Source organism: Glandiceps talaboti, chromosome 7, assembly GCF_964340395.1.
Source record: "Glandiceps talaboti chromosome 7, keGlaTala1.1, whole genome shotgun sequence".
Lineage (NCBI taxonomy): Eukaryota > Metazoa > Hemichordata > Enteropneusta > Spengelidae > Glandiceps > Glandiceps talaboti.
Genome location: NC_135555.1, coordinates 27,878,418 through 27,903,875, shown reverse-complemented (window position 1 = coordinate 27,903,875; position 25,458 = coordinate 27,878,418). Strand labels below are relative to the sequence as shown.

At 35.2% G+C, this 25,458-nt stretch overlaps 1 protein-coding gene across 8 annotated transcripts in view; it reads right to left on the bottom strand.

Moving 5' to 3' along the window:
* Positions 1-25,458, bottom strand: part of LOC144437164 (protein FAN-like) — a 288,538-nt gene that overhangs the window by 25,715 nt on the left and 237,365 nt on the right. For 6 of the 8 annotated variants that reach the window (XM_078126034.1, XM_078126040.1, XM_078126035.1 and 3 more), the window contains one exon: positions 10,949-11,029. The exons of 1 other annotated variant lie outside the window; for it this stretch is intronic. In XM_078126034.1, the coding sequence (XP_077982160.1) occupies positions 10,949-11,029 (81 nt within the window). Of the gene's footprint in view, positions 1-10,923; positions 11,030-25,458 lie in introns of all 8 variants that reach the window. One more of the 8 variants, XM_078126041.1, reaches the window with a different exon arrangement.

Below are 25,458 nucleotides of genomic sequence, written 5' to 3'. Positions count from 1 at the left end.
ATCATGGTTCGTCCAAATACAGAGTTGTTCATTAGTTTGAAGAAATCTTTTTCGAATCCATTTTTAGCTTTCTTTCTTTTTTCCGTGTTAAATAAAATGTATTGTGACATCCACTTCGATTGATTAAACTCAATAGCTCTGTGGATTTTAGTGACTTTTAAACCGAGTGATAAATATTGTTTTAAGTTTTGAACATGAAGTATATAATTCTTTTTTGATCTCAGAGTTGTGGTTAATTTCTCTATATTTCCACATTTTATATTAAAGCGGTCGCGTATGTTTTTATTATGTGGGGATAACATTTCAACATTTCTTCATTTCTTCATAGTCTCTCAGGTGCTAAAGGATAGTCATTGTGAAGATTGTGCAACTCATTAGGATATTCAAGATCAACTTCAAGGATTAATACATGGTCACTCTCGTTGGTGTACTTGCTTATATTGAGTGAATCTAGGTCAACCCATTTAAATCCATGTGTTGGTAAAAATTGAGTCATTGCCCAACCATAGAGATTATTAGCATCTAGATACATGATATACTTCATTTCCTGGGTTGGATCATACTCTTTCATGTATGGATTGTTTGCCTTTGTGTGACCATTGGATATATAAGAGACACCTCCACGGAGACCTCTTTCTATGAAGAGATGCATATCTGTATCCGTTATTAATTCCAGATTAATTTTAGTCATTTTGCATCCCAGGATAACCCAGGAGTGCTGAAATAATGACAGGGATCAAGGTTATAGAATACATTACATGTCTTTGTTTTGGAAATGAAGTACGTAATTCCTTTTTGGTTTCAAAGTTGTAGTTAATTTCTCTATATTTCCGCATTTGATATTAAATAAGTCACGTATCTTTTTATTATGTGGAGATAACATGTCTTCCGTAATACATAATCTCTCAGGAGCTAAAGGATAATCACTGTGGAGATCGTGCAACTCATTAGGATACTCCAGATCGACTTCAAGAATTAATCCACGTTCACTTTCATTGGTGTACTTACTTAAATCAAGCTCATTTATATCAACCCATTTAAAACCATCCATTGGCAAAGATTGAACCATTGCCCAACCATATAAATTATTTGCGTCTAAATACATTATGTATTTTGATTCCTGGGTTGGGTCATAATCTTTCATATATGGATTGTTTGCCTTTGCATGGCCAGCGGATATATATGAAATACCTCCACGAAGACCTTTTTCTATAAAAAGATGCATATCTATATCCGTTAATAATTCGAGATTAATTTTAGTCATTTTTAAGCAGGCATCCCAAGATAATCCTGGAGCGCTGAAGTAATGACAAGGGTCGAGGTTATAGTATAGATTGCATGTTTTTCGGAAATTTTCAAATACATCAGTTAATAAAAGTACATCAGTTTTAAGGTACAGATCATGGTAATCACCCATGGTTTTCATATTGAAATGATTCCATATGTCTCGCGCATGCTCATAATCTTCATCGCTAATACCAGTCTCATTTAGAATAGAATAAAATGTTTCCTTTAGTGGAAGATTAACATCGTCGAATTTTTCAACGGAATCCATGTAGTCATAGGGGTATACACCCTTTCTCGTTAATAATTTTAAACTATTAGGCATGTATTCCTGTTCCGTGTATTTAAAATCACTCATGTTATTAACGAGTTTTTCTAATGAAGCATTCAAGAAATTTAAACTATCTATGAAGACTAAATTAGTGCCAACCATTATAGCCATAAACTTTTCCATAGAATGCGGAATAATATTAATCTTTTCATTAAAATTTTCAAGGGATTGTACGATGAAATGACTGTCATATCCTTTTAAATTGTGGAATATAACGGGTATTTTCTTCGTTACTTGGAAATTAATATTACAAGATTCATGCGCTGAACCACGATATTTACCGGTAATATGGCAATGATCACGGACTCGTATATCAGTTTTCTCGTATGACGTTTCACAAATATGACATTGCGTCGCTTTTTGGAAACAGTTTTCATCGATCGTACTCATACACAGGGGCTTATTAAAATGTCGTTGTTTAATATCCTTACAATAATCAACTTCCGATAACATCATTTCCATGAATTTCTTGGATGCCTCTGGCCCTCTGTAAATAACACTTTTTTTACTAAATGTGTCATCGTAACAACAGACTAGTTTATAACCGAAACTACATATTTCATGCTTTTGATAATGTTGCGTGAATGCCGTATCGCTTGCTTTATTGTTAGTAGTATTCACTTTTTCGGTTATAGATTCAAAATCTGCGTAAATAACAAATGGTGCATTTAATTGTTTATGATAATTTTTAAATGATAACCATTTATTTTTTTCGGTTGGTAATCGTATAGCCTGCGTCTTGTTTATTTCGAGACAAATGGGAATATGTTTATTTAAAATCTCTACGGTTGAAAAATGTTGCAAACAATATCTACAGAAATGTTTTATTCCATCATGTTTTGTTATACCGTGCATGAATCGATTAAAGTCTTTGATCCAAACGTAATGTTTTTGGTTCCCTTCGGTATCATCACGAGTTATTAGTAGTAAATCAAGATGATCTGCATCCTTCCCTTCGGTCGGTACCGCTTCACTAACTCGTTTACTAACGTAAATTGGATATGCTTGTTTATTATGATTATAACCAAATACGGAAATAGATATATTATTTTGGTTTTCGATTTTAGGTATTTGTTTTATTGTTACTGGAAATGTGATTCCTCTATAATCTAAATCGTTAATATGTTGTTTGTATTTAGATGGCCTATATTTATCCTTTTCAACTGGGAACTTATACGCTAAATGACACCATTTAAAGCACTCATTATCATTATTTTGTATGTTAATGAGGCCCTTCATTGAGTTTTGTAGTTCTTTCGGCAATTTTATAAACGAGTTACCTCGTAAAGGTTCGTATCTTACAATATTTACATAAAAATTAAGCAACGTTTTTACTCGCCAACCAGAACCTTCACGTAGCCATTTAGCGATGTGTTCAAGAATTCTTTCGAAACTTACGCTCATTTGTTCGTCTATTTGATCGGGGTTTGTAATTACTAATGGACTACTATTAAAATAACCATTATTTGTTATTTCAGTGTCCATATTGTTTACGTTACTACCGTTACTTGCGTTACTTGCGTCACTTGCGTTACTTGCGTTTAAGTTGTATTTAGCAAATTTTATATTCAAGGTTAATATTGCTTTTATTCCACCTTGATCTTCTAAATTTTGTTTTAAAAGTTCTTTTATTAAATATTTATTTTCAATTAATTGCGTATGAGGTTCATTCGCAGTAATATCAATTTCATATGACTTAACGTAGCCTCTAAAAGCTCTCTCGAGTTCACAGTATTTAGGTGGTATTAAAACACCACCAACGTGACGATAGCCTTTATTAATAAAAGTTTGATACGTATCATTTCCTATTTTAATCATGCGTTTGGTAATAGGATTAATGATATATTGTTCCATTAATGGTCGGGGGAGACCACTAGGTACTGACCAATCTAAGATATTCTCAGGCAACGGCTGTAGATTGCCATTCCGTATAAGTTTATTATATACACGTCCACCAACCGTTATCATTCGCTTAGTGAGTGGGTTCAAAATCTTTGTCATATAAACCCTAGGTAAATGTTGTAAATCGCCATTATGTAAAAGCTTATTGTATGCACGTCCGCCAACTGTTATCATTCGCTTAGTGCGTGGGTTCAAAATCTTTGTCATATTGTATATAATCAAAAGATTTATATATTCATATATAAATTTATTAGTTTAATTGCTTTTTTCTTCTTAACTTGTAAGTCTTATATACCTTATATAAACATTAAAAACTTGTTAAACTTACAACTTTATTTTTATGTATGTATATATAAGGAAGAATAACTATTTAATTTCTTCACCACATTCATAAATATAATCTCTATTAAGTTGTTTAATGCAAGGTGTACTTCTCTTTAAATGTATCTTAAAATGACATTTATATTTATACGCAAATCCACATTTACTACAAATAAACTCAGGAAAAACACGTTTGCATGTTAAACATTCATTAGGATATTCACGTTTTCTATTCTCACAGGAATGTTTTATATTTAAATGTTTTAAAAAATTATATTTATGCCGAAAGCGTTTATTACACTTGACACATTTGAATTCTGGTGCCGACCTACCACAAGTGAGACAATTCTCTCGTATAAGACAAATCCAAAATCCAGAACAATAGTTTGACATTTTGAATTTAATAGTCAAGTATGTATATACATATCTATTATTATATGTTTAATTGAATAATCTGACATTGATAACCTTCGTTACCTTTGTAATCTGACCTGGAAACAGTATGTAGCGAGTCAAAATATTTGTGACATGTTGAAACATGTTTAGTGCGTTAGCCTAGCCAACTGACATTAGTAACCATAGTAACCTAGTGACCTACTACGCTGCTACGCATAAACAATCCTGTGGTAACCTGAGGCGACAGCTGTGACCTGAGGCGGTAGTTCAATTAGAGACATGATACATTAGTAAAATGTATGTAATTTGCTGGCTCATAACAGCGTGACTGACAAGACTGATATGACTAATAATAGAGTAGCAAAGAGGCCACTAAGGGGTTTAACAATGAGGTCACTCTTATATGTTTATACATATATATTACCATCTGTTTAAATAAACACCGGTAGGATCTGTTTAAATAAACACCGGTAGGATCTGTGACCGCTAGGAGGCTCACTACCAATAGTGGTACCGAAGGATGCGGTTAATTTACTTATAACGGCTACAACAAATTTAGTCATTTTTTAGCCAATTTTTATTATTAAGATTTATTTTGTCTTTTAACGGATTATATAGATATATTAATAAATTTATTAATATAGGAAAGAGACTTTATTTGGTTATATAATAGATTAAAAAAGAAGTGCGCTGGCTTTGTCTTTTTACATAGTACTCTTGTCGCTAATACGGTTCTCTGATTGGCAGTTATTTATATCCTGATGACATTTGCTAGACCTTGGATGTTCGAGTCGTGTGTCGTATTGTATCTGAAGAACATCCGAGGTCTAGCAGATAGACTACCACAACATGTACTGTGACATTTGTTGAGAATGTAAAAAAAAAATAAGCACATAGTCGTACCACTTTAGACAACATTTCCTGACGAGAAACTATTTTTTTTTTTTTAGTGGTCTCCAAAAATATGCCAATAATTTATTAAAACTCAAAGCTACATCAATAATATTTTCAGGATAAGTGCGCTTTGGTATCGCAAATGCATATATCAAATTATATTGAATTTGAAGTATGCATTCTTGAGATATAGCCTAATTACCGAAAACCATTAATTATGTAAATTTCTTGTTAATATTCTTGGGATGTTTACCGAAACCTTATCATTTCTTGTCACTACCCTACAGAACACATGCAATAAATTTCATTTGAATTGAGCCAGTCGTGTTTTAGAAAATGGTGATAAAGTTGACTGTTTGTTGACTGCTACAAATGTTGTAGTCCCAGGTGATAGTGAACTCTACGAATTTTCAGAGGAGGGTTTTCTCAACGACGCAATAGTTTATGGGAATTATGAAGGAAATTTCAAAAGCACTCGAGTTATCGCGTATTTGTACAAATCATCGCCTACTAAGGTCAAGTATGGGATCCTGTCCTGAAGTATGAGTCATCAATCCGAGAGGGAAATCCCAAACCCGCAAATCTACTGACGTAACTTCCAGTAAATTGTAAATATCAACCTGCTGCCATGTCTATCTTCTCACTTCACCGAGTTTCAAAGCTGACCTAATTGGCATATCACTCACTGGATAGAATTAATAATAATGTTAATAATGTTTATTTATTTATCATATATATATATGCTACTGCAAATACAATGAAATATGTCTTGGTTTTGCGAGATACAGACAAGCACGCAACATAAACAAAACCAAACACAAAAACAACAACGAACATACAAATTACAATACATGTGCATGGGTAAAAAGTTAAGACAAGTGAAATAGATGCACTCTCGAGATATTCAGGTTAGATTCGTTCAAGGTTCTAACAGCTGTAGGATAAAAACTGTTCAAAGACCGATTGGAACCAGACTTGATTGAATGATACCCTTCACCAGAATGCATCAATTGAAACCAATTATGTACGTGTACGCTGTTGCTCATCACGGACAATAGACATAGCTTTTTGCAACACTCGAGCCCTGTAGAGATCGTCAAGCAATGGAAGACTGAATCCAGTGATTTTACTGGCAGTGTTGACGACCCGATTGAGTCACTTCCTGTCATCCATTGTGGCATTACCATACCAGACAATGAGTGAGAAAGTCAAGACACTCTCAATCACTGCCCGATAAAATTTAACCAACAACTTCTGACTTACACGAAAGCTCCTCAATCATCTCAGAAAGAATAATTGTTCTTGGGCTTTCTTAACTATAAAATCAACATTAGTCTCCCATTTCAAAATCAGCAGAAAGATGGACACCTAGAAAAATGAAACATTGCACAACTTCTACTTCGGAATCATTCATGACTACTTGGAGTAATTCTGATGGGTTTTTATGAAAATCCACAATTACTTCCTTTGTTTTCTTGACATTTAGTTCCAGATTGTTGTCAGAGCACCATCTAAATGTATCATCTACTTGCTTTCTACACGATGATTCATCAGTTAATTTACATATCACTGATGGGCATATTATGAACAATTCTTAGTATAAACACCCTGAAGAATGTTTCACCCAAATTTCAGCCCTATCTGCCCAGTAGTTTTTAAGTTCTGGCTGTTGCTAAGGGTGCAGTCATGGTTGCTAGGGCCAATTGGGTCAAAATGTTTTGAACAAAATCTGCAGAATAACACTTTCCGAAACATCTCATTAAGTTTCAGTCTCACTGACCCGAGTACTTTTTGATATATAAGTTTTTGACCAAAATTTAACATTTTTACACCTAATTTGCATATCACTGATGGGATTATAATGGCCGGTAGATTCCTTAATCTAAATATGCCTGTAAATGTTCCCACCAAATTTCAGACCAATCTCCCCAGTCGTTTTTGAGATTAAGTTTTTTTTAAATTTAAATCACACTTTTTTAACCCAAAAAAGACTCTTTGTAGCATATGAATCATAGACACTCTCTATAATTCAATTAAGCAGTGCTAATAGTAAAAACAGTGTTTTCAAACAGTGGGTAATTTTCATGCCATTGGCATTGACATGTGAAGTAGCTCATAAAAGATTTAATGGTTTTATTGCATCAATACACAAGAAGTTGAAGAACCTTTCATTTGTGGGCTGAGTGGAAGCCCTGTTTCACACCACAAATCACAGGAATTTTTTGTATATTGCTGAAGGGATCATCATGTAATTAATATCACTTGATCCGTGCATCACCAGAAACATCCCTGTGAAATTTCAGCCAAATCAACAAAGTACTTTTGGAATTATTGACTTTTGACTAAAAAAAAACATTTTTAGCCCCATTTTGCATATTTCTTATCATGGCATGAACAAATCTTACTTTACATCCCTTAAAGAACGTTCCCATTACATTTCAGACCAATCTGCCCAGTCATTTTGGACTTTAAGTCTTTTGACCAAAAATCACATTTTTTGACCCAAAACGCACATCTATGAAGCGATTATTTCCATTTGAACAATTTTTGATTAGAACACCATAAGTAATGTCCCCACAAAATACCAAGCCAATCGGTCTGGTGGTTTTTGACTTTAAGTCGTTCACACACACACACACACACACACACACACACACACACACACACACACACACACACACACACACACACACACACACACACACACGCCAGGCGATGCCTATGGCACTACTGAACCTCAGTTCAATTGTGCTAAAAATTAAACAAATATCTATGGCTGCTTTAAGAGAGTTCAAGTCTTAATAATGCCGAATGCTGTCCTTAATCATTTGTGATGTAGTAACTTCTTTCTTCTGAATTTGCACTGTCAGACAGCCCTACCAGAGCTGGCCACTGATACCACCTATGGGATGAAAGCGTCCATTGCCTCCGTGTTCTCCAACAATCTTCTCGAACCACTCCAGTCTGCATACAGAAAGTACCACAGTAAAGAGACTGCCCTGCTCAAGATTCATGATGACATTTGTTTATCAATCGATTCTGGTAAATACGTCCTCCTTATCTTATTGGATCTTTCAGCTGCTTTTGATACCACCGACCACAACATATTACTGAACAGACTTTCTAATCTTGGCATCACTGGTATGGCTTTAAAGTGGTTTGAGGTCTATCTCCAACAACGTTACCAGTCAGTTAAAATTGGAAATACCCACAGTAAACCATCACACCTTGCCTGTGGGGTACCACAAGGATCAGTGTTGGGCCCTCTTTTGTTTACAATATACATCTCTCCACTGGGCAAACTCATTCGCAAGCATAACCTACAGTTTCATCAATACGCTGATGATAACAATGTATACCTCACCTTTTCATATCCAGATGCTTCTACAGCCATTTACTCTACAGAAACCTGCATCAGTGACATAAAACTATGGATGACAGAAAACAAGTTACAGCTTAATGACTCAAAGACAGAGATTCTCCTTATTCGCTCCAAATTCAACACATTGCCTGATCCAGTAGACCATCTTAAAATTGGATCAGCATCTGTACCTGTTGTGAAGACAGCACGGAATATCGGAGTTACTTTCGACAACACACATGCTGACACACCATATCAAGAATACATGCAATTCCATTTATAACCATCTCCGTCGAATTGGATCAATTAGAAAATACATTACAAACAAAGCCTGTCAAACACTTATCCATGCTATCTTGTCAGCCAAGCTGGATTACGGAAATGCACTCCTTTATGGTCTCCCTGATAATTCTATTGCTCTGCTTCAACGTACTCAGAACACTGCTGCCAGAATAGTCACTCGGTCAAAGAAATTCACTCATATCACACCAACTCTCCGTGACCTACATTGGTTGCCTGTCCACTTCAGGATTGAATTTAAGATCCTTCTCCTGACTTACAAAGCTCAAAACAATAAAGCCCCAGGATATATCTCAGAATTGATTGAGGAATATAAACCACAACGCTCCCTTCGATCAGCTAAAAAAGCCTGTTAGTCCAGCGTACATTTAACAACAAAACCAATGGCGGTCGCGCCTTTACAATCTGTGCTCCAAAGCTTTGGAATGACCTACCACAGGATATACGCCAGTCCACAAGCCTGGAAATCTTCAAAAAACGACTGAAACATCACATGTTTATGCGAGCATTCTGTGTAAATTGAACACCATCTAGCGCCTTTGAACAATTTGACTTTTTGGAATTTGGCGCTATATAAATTTTTATGATGATGATGATGATGAAATGCATTTTCTGTGACATTGGCCTGTTATTAAACCAATTCTAAAAGCTGGATGTTATTAGCTTGGATGGTGCCGTTGATGTCTGGTGGTGGTGCATTTGCCTCACTCTCTGCCATGCCATAGTACTAGTATGTGGTATCAACAGTCCAAGAGTAGATGTTTGGATTGCACAAAACTTAGAAGAGAAAAAAGTTGATGGTTGCTCCATGGTAACAGCACTTACACTGAAGTTGCCCAACTTCTATGTACTATTTAATCACCTATATTGCTCCCTACAAGAGTGCTCTCAATGACCCACAAGAACATTTATACCCACATATTGGGTACCTGTTACTGTCCTTGTGAGAATGTAGAATGAAGTAGTCAGACTGGCAAGTATGTCTAGAAAAACTTGAGCTTTAATGTCCTGGTAACAAAGTAACTGTTAAATCAATAACAAAACACAAACACAAACTTTGGCTATCATGAGGGCTACTCAGCACTGTGACCACTTGCAGCTGGGAAGATCACCAGCAGGAGTAAGGAGATAAATCCCCCCCCCCCCCATGCATCCCCATTAAATTTCAGCCCAATCTGCGCAGTAATTTTGGAATCAAAGATTTTGACTACAAAGATACATTTTTAGCCCTAATTTGCATATTACTTGAGGAATCATCATGCTATGAACAAATCTTAATCTACACACTCCTAAAAATGTTCCCACCAAATCTCAGGCCAATCTGCCCAGTAGTTTTTGAGTTTACGTTTTTTGACCAAAATGACAGTTTTTGACTCAAATTACACACAGCTGGTAAGATTATTTTGACGTGAACAATTTCCCAACTAGTCGGCAAATGTAAACGTAATGTTCCAACTAAATAACATGGCAATTGATCTGGTAGTGCGTGTGCACACACACACACACACAGACAGACAATCAGACACATACACGTGCATAGACAGACGGACAGACATTACACCATGCCTATAGCACTACTGAACCTTATCAGTTCGGTTGTGCTAAAATCACATTTTTTAACCCAAATTAAACACCGGTGGTAAGATCATTTTGAATTGAATAATTTCCCAACTAGACACCAAGGTAATATATTCATCAAATATCATGGCAATCGGTCCAGTGGTTTTTGACTTTGAATTGTTTACACACAGACACACACACACATCCATACAAACAGACAGACAGACGCCGGGCAATCCCTATAGCACTATTGAACCTCAGTTCAGTTGTGCTAAAAACTTCAAAATTCAAAGGGGTTAAATACCTAAAATTCTAACCATATTGCATGGATGAGATTTACACACACACACACACACACATATCCAACCAGCCAGCCAGACAGACAGACAGACACTTTACCATGCCTATAGCACTACTGAAGCGAAGAAGTTCAGTTGTGCTAAAAAGAGACGTGCTATTAAGAGTGGCTCCCATCAAAAAAGAGACATGATTTCAACAGGTGGTCATATTAAACATAGGGGAGGGGAAATATGAAAACCTAGTGAAATCCCAGTTATGTCACACAAAGATATACCTGTTTGTGCAATGATCAACCTTACCCCTGTCTCATGATCAAACTCAGCTATCAGTTCCGTGTTATAGTTCTTCTTACCACTACTACTAGGACTATATTGCCAAATCTGTCAACAAATAATAGAAAATATACATGGTAAGGACTATATTGCCAAATCTGTCAACAAATAATAGACAAGATTTAAACTGAATACCTCCTTTAAGACCAAAACTGTAGATTTTTGGGCTTACACACATTATTGAACTATAGCTAATATGATATATGTAACTGTATGAAATTTGAAGATTGCAGTTAACACATTGCCTACTTATTAAAAATACTGCCAATGGCACTAAAGTACAACTGTAATTGTTTGTTGGTATGGGCTTGGTCTTGTTGCTAGGCATATTTGCATACACTTCTAGAATCTTTGTTAATTTGCCTGCCCTTCCCGCATGTCAACTTTAAAATATAAACCATCATTTAGCTGTAGGTATCGCAGATGGGATTATCATCTTATGAATAATTCTTAGTATAAACACCCTGAAGAACATTCCAAACAAATTTCAGCCCAATTTGCTCAGTAGTTTTTTGACCAAAAAAGACACATTTCTTCCTTCTATAAGGAAGGGGATGTATTAGGGGAAAGTCTGTGTATGTGTGTGTGTGTATCACCATTTTCTAAAAAATGCCACCAATGGCGTTGTAGCACAACTGTACAGTTTTTACAAATGTTTATCCATATGCTAGTCCATGCTAACAATAGGTGTTCATTTGCTGAATGACTATCCAGTTGCCTATCCAACCATGTTGCTATCTTTGTGATATATGCGATCATTTGACTGTTGCTATGGCGTGGTCTTGTTGCTAGGTATATTTACATACATTTTTTGAATGTTTATTCAATTGTCTATTAATCCCCATTTTATCTTCACAATATATGTGATTATTTGGCTGTTGCTATGGGCGTGGTCTTGTTGCTAGGCAAATTTACATACATTTTTTTGAATATTTATCCAATTGTCTATTAATCCCCATTGTTATCTTCACAATATATGTGATTATTTGGCCGTTGCTATGGGCGTGGTCTTGTTGCTAGGCAAATTTACATATATTTTTTTTAATGTTTATCCAATTGTCTATTAATCCCTGTTGTTATCTTTGTGAAATACATGACCGTTTGGCTGTTACTATGGGCGTGGTCATGGTTGCTAGGGATATTTGCATACATTTTTTAAATGTTTACTCACTTGCCTACCAGAAGATGTTGTTATTTAACCAAACTATACTGCCATTTGCTTGTTGCTAAGGGCGTGGTCCTGGTTGCTAGGGCCAATTTTGTCAACATGTTTTGAAGAAAATCTGCAGAATAACACTAGTAGTAATAAAAATAGCGGTTCTGGATCACTAGAACGACATACCCATAAATTAAGCATTTTAACTTTAAAAAAATTGTTTAATCTATATTTAATTTTAGTAAATACAAGCATGGCATTGTTGTTCACTGTCGTTTTATAGTTAAGGGTATCTGGAACGACAGTGAACGACAACCCTCTGCCTTAGAGGCCAACGACCTTTATTTATTACTACTCCCGGCCATTGTTTAAATAGGTGCAACATACTGTTCGGAGGGAACAAAGGTCAATACATTTACATATCAATAGGCTCAGCTGTGGATGACGTCAGTATCCTTCACCTCTATGACCTTTAAGACAACCATTTGAACAAATGTTTTATATATATTTATAATGGTATATACCATAAGAGATAACTGTGTTACTTGCGGTAGGTTGGCGCCTGAATTCAAATGTGAAAATTGCAACAAGCGTTTTAAACATACACATCATTTTATCAAACATGAAAATATAAAACACTCCTGTGAGAATAATAAACATGAATATCCTGATGCATGCCCAACATGTGATCACAGTCGGAACGCAGGTCGCGGAGAACAATAGAAGCCTATTAAACTTCGTGGGGGGTCTACACGCATTAAAATTTGAATTTGCGCGTGACCCTGTATTATGGAATTTCTCACAAAATAATCAAAATGTATTACTTTTCACATGAATAAAGGGTATGATTCGATAAATTGTGAACTTATACATGTATTAATATATGATTTCGCATGTTTCATGCGGAGTGAAAATGAGAATCCGACGACAAAGTACCGTGGTTGCCGACAGTGTTAACTCATTACGTATTCAGCATGATATTGTAATTGTTGAACTCTCGCGTCCAAAAACAAATTTCGTATTGACTTCATATCGGAGAGGCCCTCTTTCAAAACGTGTACTTGTTTAGTAATGTCACTGTTTAGGACGAAAGTGTTAATCGATACCTACGTAAATTCTGCTAAATATTCGACCTAAACGCGCGATATTTGACCTGAAAGCGCCCCCAACGATGACCTTTAAGTGTTTGTTATTGTTTTTCAACAGTCGAGTCGTCGCTTGTTCAGATATTCACTTCCTTTCTCTCTTTACATCACTGTGGGCGACTTTTATTACCATTCATTTATTATTGCTCAATCTTCTCTTTTCATACCACAAGTTTTGTGGGCAATACTAATTGAAATAGCACATACTATTTGATTTATTCAATATTACACTTCAATGGACACAAGAATTACTAGGTAAGGGAAAATTGGGGTGATGTATATATGCACAAAATTATTTGTGTGCATGTTTATAATTTGTAGTGGGAATAGGATGGTGTATCTAAGAATTCTTTGTCAATATAATATACAAAATACACATTTTAAAAATATATAAACAACTTTATTAAATCCCATACATTTAGAAATTATGGTCATATATGTACACACCTCTTTAATTTGAATATTGCTCCATAATGCAATGTTTTTGAAAAACATGCTTTAGTAAATATATACTTATTTTAGGACATATTTATTTTCATTTCTTCTACTTCCATGTAACATAAAGTAACAGATAGCAATTAATATGGATTCAACATCTAAGGATTTCAGGAAAATGTCAAGATACATCATATGCATTAATTTATGTGTTAGTTAAATCTCTCCCTTCTAAAAAATGAAGTGTCACTAAATCATTAGCCTTTGAGTGGTATCACTCTTATTATTCATCTACAATTCAGGATGTCATAATATTTAAGAAACTACAAAATGTTATAACATGTAATTTTATCACAAACTCTTGCACAACAGCAACTACCACTACAAATAAAAAAATATGCACTTTCTAAGCAACTCTATTCCTTCCTTCATCAGAATTCCAATTGCTAATATACATATGATCTGCACTCATATTGCACTCATTCAGTTCCTCACCATCTCATACAAATATCATCATTATCTACCTCATCACTATCACATACACTTTCACAATCATATCTGGTCTATTAACAGTTTTCTGCATCTCTCCTGATAGTCTTTAGTCTTGTACATGTATTCTGTGTATACACCTGAACTGAATATAGCAAGACCCCTTGTTATTCATCTTTCATTTGCAACAATATAATTAATATTTTCTTCCTTAATTATCCCATACATGTACTAATTTTTGATTGTCAAAATTCCATCCGTAACTTGCCAATAGCTGCAGAGTAAGTGTCTACCTGTGCCCATTTTACTTCATGAATATGAAAATAAATGTGTTGTTCTACGTTGGTACTGAGCTGGAATCAAGGAGTCTTGTCAAAGTTAGTACACAGAAAAAACATTCTAACAATAAGGTTCTTTCCTGAAAAACATATACAGGTTAGCAGATCTTAAAATCCAGCTAAATGTATCTTCTTCAGTGTTTATATGATAGTTTTGTCAAGGTATACCAATATCCTAGGAATAGTATCACAGGATGGTTGATATGGCTCCACTAGGTGGTAGTTAAATCTGGGTGAGAAAATAGCTTCACATGGATAACTACAGCCACAACACCTAGCTAACCTACAATACAAGGCTAAGTACAGTAACTAATACCAGGCTGATTACATCCATACTACTAGGACAGTCAAAATCCAAGAATTATTCGGTGATTACAGAATGGGATTTCTTGTAGAGCTAGCAGCATTCAAAATGGAACATCCATCAGTACAATCAGATCTGTACCATGTCTGCCCATTTCACATCTCTTTTAGAAGTAGATATGTTGATCAGCTAAATTACACCATGATGTGAGTTTTATGTCCATTCTCCTTCATCCTACCCCACCTATTCTAAAATTTAGTGTAACTGGAACCACACAATTTTTTTTATTAGGTCTTACATATACTGATTTAGACATGTAGAATTTCTAGGTATGCTATGTTTAAATGATTCAGTCTATGGGTTTCCTACATACTACATTTCAATAGTCTGAATCTACATGCCGTGGGATGATACATGATAATCATTATAGTTTCTGTCTGTATTTGCTTGTGGAAACAAATAGAACTTCTGCCGTAAATAATTTACTATTTTACAACAATAACTTTTACACCATTCCATTTCACTTGGTTTCAGGTGTAAACAATTTAACTCGTTACCTTCTCTACGATGTAAATCTAGGTTCTATCCAGATAACCGTTTTGTGGCACTATTGAATCCAAAAATTTCCACTGATACTACAAACTTTCTACATGAGGCCTTAAATTGCAGGGAATAACACCATTTACAACTAAGACATATGTGATCTTTAGTTTATTTATTTTATATACATGTACTTCATGTCCTATAAGCCAGAGGGCTGGAGGTGGCTCTCTCTGTAAACCGAAAACCTTATAATTTTATAAGTCCATACAGGATACCTTAACAAGTAACACAACAGTATTAAAATTGCACATTAAAATATATTTCATTTCATGGCATTAAATACCATCCTCAAAAGTTTTACCTTGGGGAAACTAAAATTACAAGTGTTTCTTACATTGTTACTACCGGTACTGTACCTGTAGCTACCCCTAAATCTGAATCCCTCATACACGTAATGGCAGTAAATCCAACACAGATATTAGGTGTATCACAATCATGGATTAATGTTTTGGTAAAATAAAATGCTTGCTTTAAGTAGGAAATAACATTGAAAAAAAAAATGAAAAACAAAAACTAAATATGAAAAAGTATAATGATTGACACTATTAATCACTCATAATAGATTCTTCTGTTTTAATACTGTAAATCAATTCCTATTTAAGTTTGAAAAATCATCGTAAATAAAGTTAATCAATATCAGTCAAGTGAGTAAATAAATTAAACCAGAGAATGTGGACAAGTTAAAAATATAACAATACCTATTGTTCTCCATAGATGATCAACAGCAGTGTGTCATATCAGTCATAACCCTTTATAAAACATCACTGATACTATGTGATACTATACTTAAGTTTGGGCCACACACTTTACTGAAGTGGCATGTTAGTAAATGTGAAATCGAATCATTGACCATTATTCTAGGAAAAAAAAGAAACATGGAGACATGTCAGATTTTATAACTATGTTGTTACCCCTGAGAGTCAACATCATTGTTACATAATCGCTAAAGATGGAAATTAATCGATGATCGGAAATGGCGGGGAAATTACTGATAATGGATAATTTTAGCAGGAAATCATTCCAACACATGATACACAGTAACAATATTGTTGTGGTTAGCAAATGCCACTAAAATTTATAAATAGGAGAACTTGCAATTTTGCATCACATTCGATGTGTGACGGTCTTGTTTATAGGCAGAAACTATGATGGAATAATATACAATTTCTCTAATGATTATATTGAAAATTCGACGTTTTACACTGTGCATCTCCACATGCCGGGTCATCTCAGATCTCACACTTTCAACACGGAATTTCCAAATCACTGTAAACCATTGGAAAGGTCGTGAACCAAAGCGAAATTTCACAAATTGCATAACAAACAACTCAAAAGTATACCTGGATATATGGCATGTCATAGTTGTTTTTAGGACGCATTTGTTAACGCAAAATATCGACCCGATAATTACGGATTTGATTTGCGTAAATGGCGACAAAACTTTTCGTAGGATTGCATTCAAATCATCAAGATCGACCTAGATTTACAAAATATCTACATAACACCAATGAGACTTTATCGATGTAAAAATGTAGCAAGTACACAAACATGACAAATGCAGGATGTCTCAAATACGGACGGATGCTAAAGTAATAGTACTCACCGGTCTGACCCCGGTCCAGGCCATCTTGTGACTGTAGTAAACATGCGCGAAAAACCTGCGCAAGTGCATTTAACGGTCAAATCGCGTACCTGCGTTCCGACTGATCATATTTTGCCGAGTTCACATGTGATAAATGTGGGTTTGCATATAAATATGAGTGTCATTTAAAGAAACATCTTAACAGAGGAACACCTTGCATTAAAGAACCCAAGAGATATTTCTGTGAATGTGGTTTAGAATTAGGTAGTTATTTTACATTGTATAGACATAAAAAGAAAAGTTCTAAGTTGTGAAATACCAATTGAACAAATTAATATCATATAAATATGGATAAAAATATATCTTATTCATATAACATGGATAAGATTCAGAACCCACTCACTAACCAAATGATAAAAGTTGGTGGTCGTGTGTACTTTAAGCTTATACAGAATGGTGTTTTACAACCCATTCCTAATACCACACCTCCAAGAGAAGATAATATTTTAGATTGGCCGGTACCTGATAATCTTCCTCGGCCATTAACAGAAGAATATATCATGAATCCTATCACCAAACGTATGGTTAAAATAGGTAATGATACATATCAAACTCTTATTAACAGAGGCTACCGGCATGTAGGTGGTGTTTTTATACCACCCAGATACCACAAACTCGAGAGAGCTTTAAAAGGATACGTGAAGTCATATGAAATTGATATAACTAAGAATAAACCTCATAAGCAATTAACTGAAAATAAATTGTTAATAAAGGAAATCTTAGAACAAAGTTTACAAGATACAGGTGGAATAAAAGCGATATTAACCTGGAAGATAACATTTGTTAAAAGTGGTAAAGATATGGAGGAGATAACAAGTGATGGTTATTTTAATAGTAGTCCATTACAAATTATAAATACTGAACAAATAGAGGAACAAATGAATGCAAGTTTCGAAAGAATTATTGAACACATTGCCAAATGGTTACGTGAAGGATCTGGTTGGCAAATAAAAACACTTCTTAATTTTTATGTAAATATTGCAAGATACAACCCTTTACAAGGTAACTCATATATTAAATTACCAAAAGAGTTACAAAATCCAAAGAAAGGCCTCATTAATATATAAAACAATGACAATAACAATGAATGTTTTAGATGGTGTCACTTAGCATATAAGTTTCCAGTTGAAATTGATAAAAAATACCGCCAATGGCATTGTAGCACAACTGTACAGTTTTTAAAAATGTTTATCCATATGGTAGTCCATGCTAACAATAAGTGTTCATTTGATGAATGACTATCCAGTTGCTTATCCAACCATGTTGCTATCTTTACGATATATGCTACCATTTGGCTGTTGCTATGGGCGTGGTCTTGTTGCTAGGCACACTTGCATACATTTTTTGAATGTTTATTCATTTGTCTTCTATTCCTGTTGTTATCTTTGCAATATATGTGATTATTTGGCTGTTGCTATGGGCGTGATCTTGTTGCTAGGCATATTTACATACATTTTTGGACTGTTTATTCAATTGTCTATTAATCCCCTTTGTTATCTTTGCAATATATGTGATCATTTGGCTGTTGCTATGGGCGTGGTCTTGTTGCTAGGCACATTTGCATACATTTTTTGAATGTTTATTCATTTGTCTTTCTATTCCTGTTGTTATCTTTGCAATATACATGATTATTTGGCTGTTGCTATGGGCATGGTCTTGTTGTTAGGCAAAATTACATATAGTTTTTGAATGTTTATTCAATTGTCTATTAATCCCTGTTGTTATCTTTGTGAAATACACGACCGTTTGGCTGTTGCTATGGGCGTGGTCATGGTCGCTAGGGCCACTTTTCTCCAAATGTTTTGAAGAATAACACAGAAACATCTCACCAAGTTTCAGACTCGGTGACCAAGTACTTTTTGAGATATAAGTTTTTGACCAAAAATGAACATTTTTACACCTAATTTGCATATCACTCATGGAATCATGGTATGCTTAATATTTCTTTGTCCATACATCCCTAGATACATTCCCATTAAATTTCAGCCCAATCTGCTCAGTAGTTTTGGAATTATAGATTTTTAACCAAAAAGACACATTTTTAGCCCTAATTTGCATATCACTGATGGAATCATCCCGTCATGGACAAATCTTACTTTACATCCCCTTAAGAATGTTCCCACCACATTTCGCACCAATCTGCCCAGTAGTTTCTGAGTTTAAGTTTTTTGACCAAAAATCACATTTTTTGACCCAAATCACACATCTGTGGATGCGATCATTTTGATTTGAACAATTTCCCAACTAGACACCCAAGGTAATGGACCCACCAAATATCATGGCAATCGGTTCAGTAGTTTTTGAGTTTAAGTTGTTTACACACACACACACACACACACACACACACACACACACACACACACACACACACACACACACACACAGACAGACAGACAGACGCCGGGCGATCCCTATAGCACTACTGAACCTCAGTTCAGTTGTGCTAAAAATCATGAAGTATGTAGTTTTGGTTATAAACTTGTCTATTGTTATGATGATACATTCTGTAAAGAAAGTGTTATAGAGGACGAGATGCAGCCAAGAAATTTATGGAAATGATGCTAGCAGAAGTTAACTTTTGCAATGCTATAAAACAGCAACATTTTAACAAACCTTTATGTATGAGTTAAAACGATGAAACACACTGCCATATTTGTGAAACATTATACGAAGAAAATGACATTCGAGTCCATGACCATTGCCATATTACTGGTAAATACTGTGGTTCAGTGCATGAAACATGTAATATCAATTTTCAAGTAACGAAAAAAATACCTGTCGTATTCCACAATTTAAAAGGGTATGACAGTCATTTCATTGTTCAAACCCTTGAAAATTTTAAGGAAAAAATTAATATTATCCCACATTCTATGGAAAAGTTCATGTCTATAATGGTTGGTACGCACTAAGTCTTCATAGATAGCTTAAATTTCCTAAATGCTTGATTAGAAAAACTAGTAAGTAACACAAGTGATTTCAAATACACAAAACAGGAATTCCCAGACAGCCTAAAACTACTAACAAGGAAGGGTGTATACCCCTATGACTACATGGATTCCATCAAAAAATTCAATGACGTTAGTCTTCCACTAAAGGAAACATTCTATTCCATTCTACATGACGCTTGTATAACCGATGAAGACTATGAACATGCACACAATATTTGGAAGCATTTTGATATGCAAACAATGGGTGATTATCATGATATGTACCTTAAAACCGATGTACGTTTATTAACTGACGTATTTGAAAATTTCCGAAAGACATGTAATGTATTCTATAACCTTGATCCCTGTCATTATTTCAGCACTCCTGGGTTATCCTGGGATGCAAAATGACTAAAATTAATCTGGAATTAATAACGGATACAGATATGCATCTCTTCATAGAAAGAGGTCTCCGTGGAGGTGTCTCTTATATATCCAATGGTCACACAAAGGCAAACAATCCATACATGAAAGAGTATGATCCAACCCAGGAAATGAAGTATATCATGTATCTAGATGCTAATAATCTCTATGGTTGGGCAATGAGACAATGGGCGTATGGGTAGTAACAGCTTTTGAAAAACGCTCCGTATAAAATCGCTAAAATTACCATTGTAAGCCCAGTAAATCATCCCAAAGTACAGCAAGATGAAATGTATTGATTGTGGTCAGTCACGAGGAGTACGTCTTTGCCAAGGAGACCTTGACCTTTGCAAGAAATGTGAGGCGAAGCGGTTCCCAGCTCCAAGTTCAAGTTCAAGTAAGCACCAAGACAAAGACAAGATGGCCGACCGAGAAGAACAAAGCCAGTTTTCCCAGATCTTGTCAACGCTAGCATCACTGAGTGACAAGATTGAAAAAATACCAACCGTAGAAAGGAAGCTTAATGACCTACAGGCATCCGTCGAATATATTAGTACTTTCTTTGATATGTACAAGGAACGAATGGAAAACATTGAGGCAGAAAACAAAAGCTTGAAAGAACAACTAGTGTCCATAAACGACAACTTAACCACAACACAACAAGAACTGAGGGATCTACAACAGTACACAAGGCGAAACAACTTAGAAATACACGGTGTCCCAGAGCAGCCTGACGAAGATACCGACTCTCTGGTTGTAAAAGTCGCCAATTCAGCCGGCATCCACATCTCAACGAGCGACATTGACATCAGTCACCGTTTACCGTCCAGAACACATGCACACCCACACCCAAGACCAGCTCCAATAATCGTCAAGTTTACCAGAAGAACCATCCGGAATAACATATATTCTGCCCGAAAACACATCAAGAACAAATCTACAAGAGACATGAACATTGACAACCACACTGATACCAGAATATATATCAACGAGAACCTGAGCCCCGCCAACAAACAACTTTTCTACAAAGCAAACGAAAAGAAGAAGTCTCTACAATGGAAATTTATTTGGACCATGAACGGCAACATATTGGTGAGAAAGAACGAAGAAAGTAGAGCAATCAGGATAACATCAGTGAACGACATTGAACGTCTGCAGTATGCTCATTAACTTGTATATTTGTAAATACCATAAATAGACTTCTGTAAATAATGGTTTCTATTGACACTCAACCATCAACTGTAAATTACAACTGTAAAGCATATTCACTGGAACAATTTAACTCAGGTACAACTTCTTTAACCTCTACAAATGTAAACAGGCAATTTTTTTTCTACTTTTCACTTGAATATCAGATCGCTAGGAAAACATTTTGATGAGTTAGTTTCATTCTTAAATAGTCTACAGACCAATTTCCCTGTCATTGCGTTAACTGAGACGTGGTTACATAATAATACTGAATGCTCATTATTCAATCTCCCGTCTTACAAAATTATCACCTGCAATCGTGAGCATTCCCAAGGTGGAGGAGCAGCTTTATATATTCACAGTTCATTGTCATTCTCCCAAATTAACACCTTTCAAATTGCACACTCCGAATCAGTATTTGTAGAGATGTATATAGACAAAAAGAAATTGGTAGTTGGCGTAATATACAGGAGGCCTAATACCTCAGTGCATGAATTTTTTACGAGCTTGGAAAACTGCCTGGACTACATGTCTTCAAGGAATAAAAATTGTATAATTTTAGGAGACTTCAACATAGACGTCAACCAGAATTCCTCCATAAATACTGAGTATAATGCCCTCTTAAATAGTTATAATTTTGTACAGACAATCAACACCCCAACTAGAATCGCCACCACTACAGAAACAATTATTGACCACGTAATAACTAATATCACAGATTATTTAATTGATTGTGGGAGTATTGACACTGATATCACCGACCACTTCCCAGTTTTCGCAAAAATCAATCATTTTGAGTATGTATTTAACGCTAATTCAACCTTCTTCAAATGTGATTTTTCAAAGTATAATTGTGAGGCATTTCTGTCTGATCTCAGCAACATTTCCTGGCAACCAGTTTTTGACTGCTCTGACCCAAATAATGCTTACACTGCTTTCTGTAATATATTCTATCAACTTTCCTCGAAACACGCCCCAATTAAGCACTTTAACATTAAAGGTTCTGGATTTCGCAAGCCATGGCTATCAAAGGGCTTGCTAATTTCGACCAGGACTAAACACAAATTATTCTCAAAAGTAAAGAAATCACCCAATAATAGCGATATCAGGAACAAATACAAATTATATCGTAACATACTGACAAAACTTCTCAAATCAGCGAAAAGGCACTATTACCACATTAAGTTTCTGTCCAATACAGGAAACACAAACAAAATTTGGAAAACAATTAACGAGATTTTAAACAAAAATAGCAAAAACTTGTCATCCCCAAAACAAATAAAAGCCTGTGACCATACTGATGTACTCTTGACAGAAAGCAGTGACATAGCTGAAACTTTTAATGACTTCTTTTCAAATATTGGACCTAATCTTGCAGCAAATATAAATTCTCCCGAAAGTTTTGATAGTTACCTTACTGACAATTACCCCAATTCAATCTTTTTTCGTCCAGTTAATGAAAACGATGTTGCCAAGGAAATCAGTCGCTTAGATCCCCGGAAAGCTATGGGACACGATCATATTCATCCTAAACTCATCATTGATTCTGTTCATTACATTTCTCGTCCACTAACCCACATTATTAACTGTTCTCTCACTGAAGGCATATTTCCAGACCCACTCAAATTTGCAAAAATATCACCAATCTACAAGAAAGGCTCAGTGCTTGAAGCCAGTAACTATAGGCCCATTTCTATTCTACCGATACTCAGTAAGGTTTTCGAATCAATTGTACATGACCAGCTAACCACTTTCCTCGACAAATTTAATATTATTATAAATACCCAATATGGATTTCGAAAAAAATATAGTACAAAACTTGCTTTAGCTGATTTGGTTTCAGACATTACAGACAAAATGGACAACGGTCTAATTACATTTGGCATCTTTATTGACCTTAAAAAGGCTTTTGATACTATTGACCACCAAATTCTACTCAAAAAACTTTCTTACTATGGAATCAGAGGTGTACCTCTCCGCTGGTTCCAAAGCTATCTGGAAAATCGTCAACAGGTTGTTAATATCAACGGCTTCACTTCAAACCCAAGACAGATCAAATGTGGCGTACCGCAAGGATCTATCTTGGGACCTATCCTTTTCTTGATTTATATTAACGATATTAACAAATCTACTGATGCTTTCAACATTCGACTATTTGCTGACGATACTAATCTTTTCAAATACATGACATCCACCCATATTAACCTTTCTCTTCTCAGTAAACCTCTTGACAAAGTCAACCTCTGGTGCAATGCAAACAAACTTACAATTAACATCGAAAAAACAAACTATATGGTCATAAAAACGCCCCAAAAATCCACCCATTTGGAAGGACGTCTTTGTATTGGCAATACACCCGTGAAGGGAGTGTTGTCAGCCACATACCTAGGCGTAGCAATCGACCCCTCCCTTACTTGGAAGTCACATATTGAAAAAGTGAGGAACACAATCAGCCCGAAAGTTGGCATAATTTCACGCATTCGGCACTATGTTCCTAAATCTGTCCTCATCCTCCTCTATAATAGTCTAATTCTCCCCCACCTTAGTTATTGTGTTGAAATCTGGGGAAACACTTATCCAACAGCCCTTGACCCACTTTACCGTCTACAAAAGAAAATAGTTCGTCTCATAACCTTCTCTGACTACCATGCACACTCTACTCCTCTCTTTAACCAACTTAATATTCTTGACATCTATAAACTTTGTAAACTTCAGACTTGCATGTTCATCTACGATCTAAACCATAACCGCTTTACACACACTCTTGACCATTACATCACATACCAGTTGTCCCATAGCTATCCAACCAGTGCTAACAACAGTGGTAACTTTCCAATCCCTAAGGTTAACCTCTCAATTAGTCAACACAACTTCAAGTACGCATCTATTAAAACCTGGAACTCTGTGCCTATGTCTGTAAGAACGATAAACAATAGACATAATTTTAAGAAAAACTTAAAGCAGTATCTTCTGAGGGAATAACCTTTATCTGTTGTCTCTTTCAATTTGCCACTGTAATTTTATTTCTGTATATTAGAACTTGTGCTTGTTACCTGTTCTTATTTTACTATTTTTTTCCGTTACGTTTATAAGCTTCCATTTAATTTTGCCACCAACACTTCTCCTTATTTACTAAGAATTGTATTTTTGTTGTTATTGTGAAACTCGTACCAGCCCAAATTTGTATTTATTATCTACATGTACGGTCCATGGACATTGATTAGTTCCTACGAACTATTTCCATGGCCCTCACCAGAAATGTTTTATCCGTTGCTTTCAGAGTTTGTGTATATATTTTTCTCTTCTGGTGGAATAAATTTCAATTCAATTCAATTCAATTCAATGACTCAATTTTTACCAACACATGGATTTAAATGGGTTGACCTAGATTCACTCAATATAAGCAAGTACACCAACGAGAGTGACCATGTATTAATCCTTGAAGTTGATCTTGAATATCCTAATGAGTTGCACAATCTTCACAATGACTATCCTTTAGCACCTGAGAGACTATGAAGAAATGAAGAAATGTTGAAATGTTATCCCCACATAATAAAAACATACGCGACCGCTTTAATATAAAATGTGGAAATATAGAGAAATTAACCACAACTCTGAGATCAAAAAAGAATTATATACTTCATGTTCAAAACTTAAAACAATATTTATCACTTGGTTTAAAAGTCACCAAAATTCACAAAGCTATTGAGTTCAACCAATCAAAATGGATGTCGCAGTACATCTTATTTAACACAGAAAAAAGAAAGAAAGCAAGAAATGCATTCGAAAAAGATTTCTTCAAATTAATGAATAACTCTGTTTTTGGA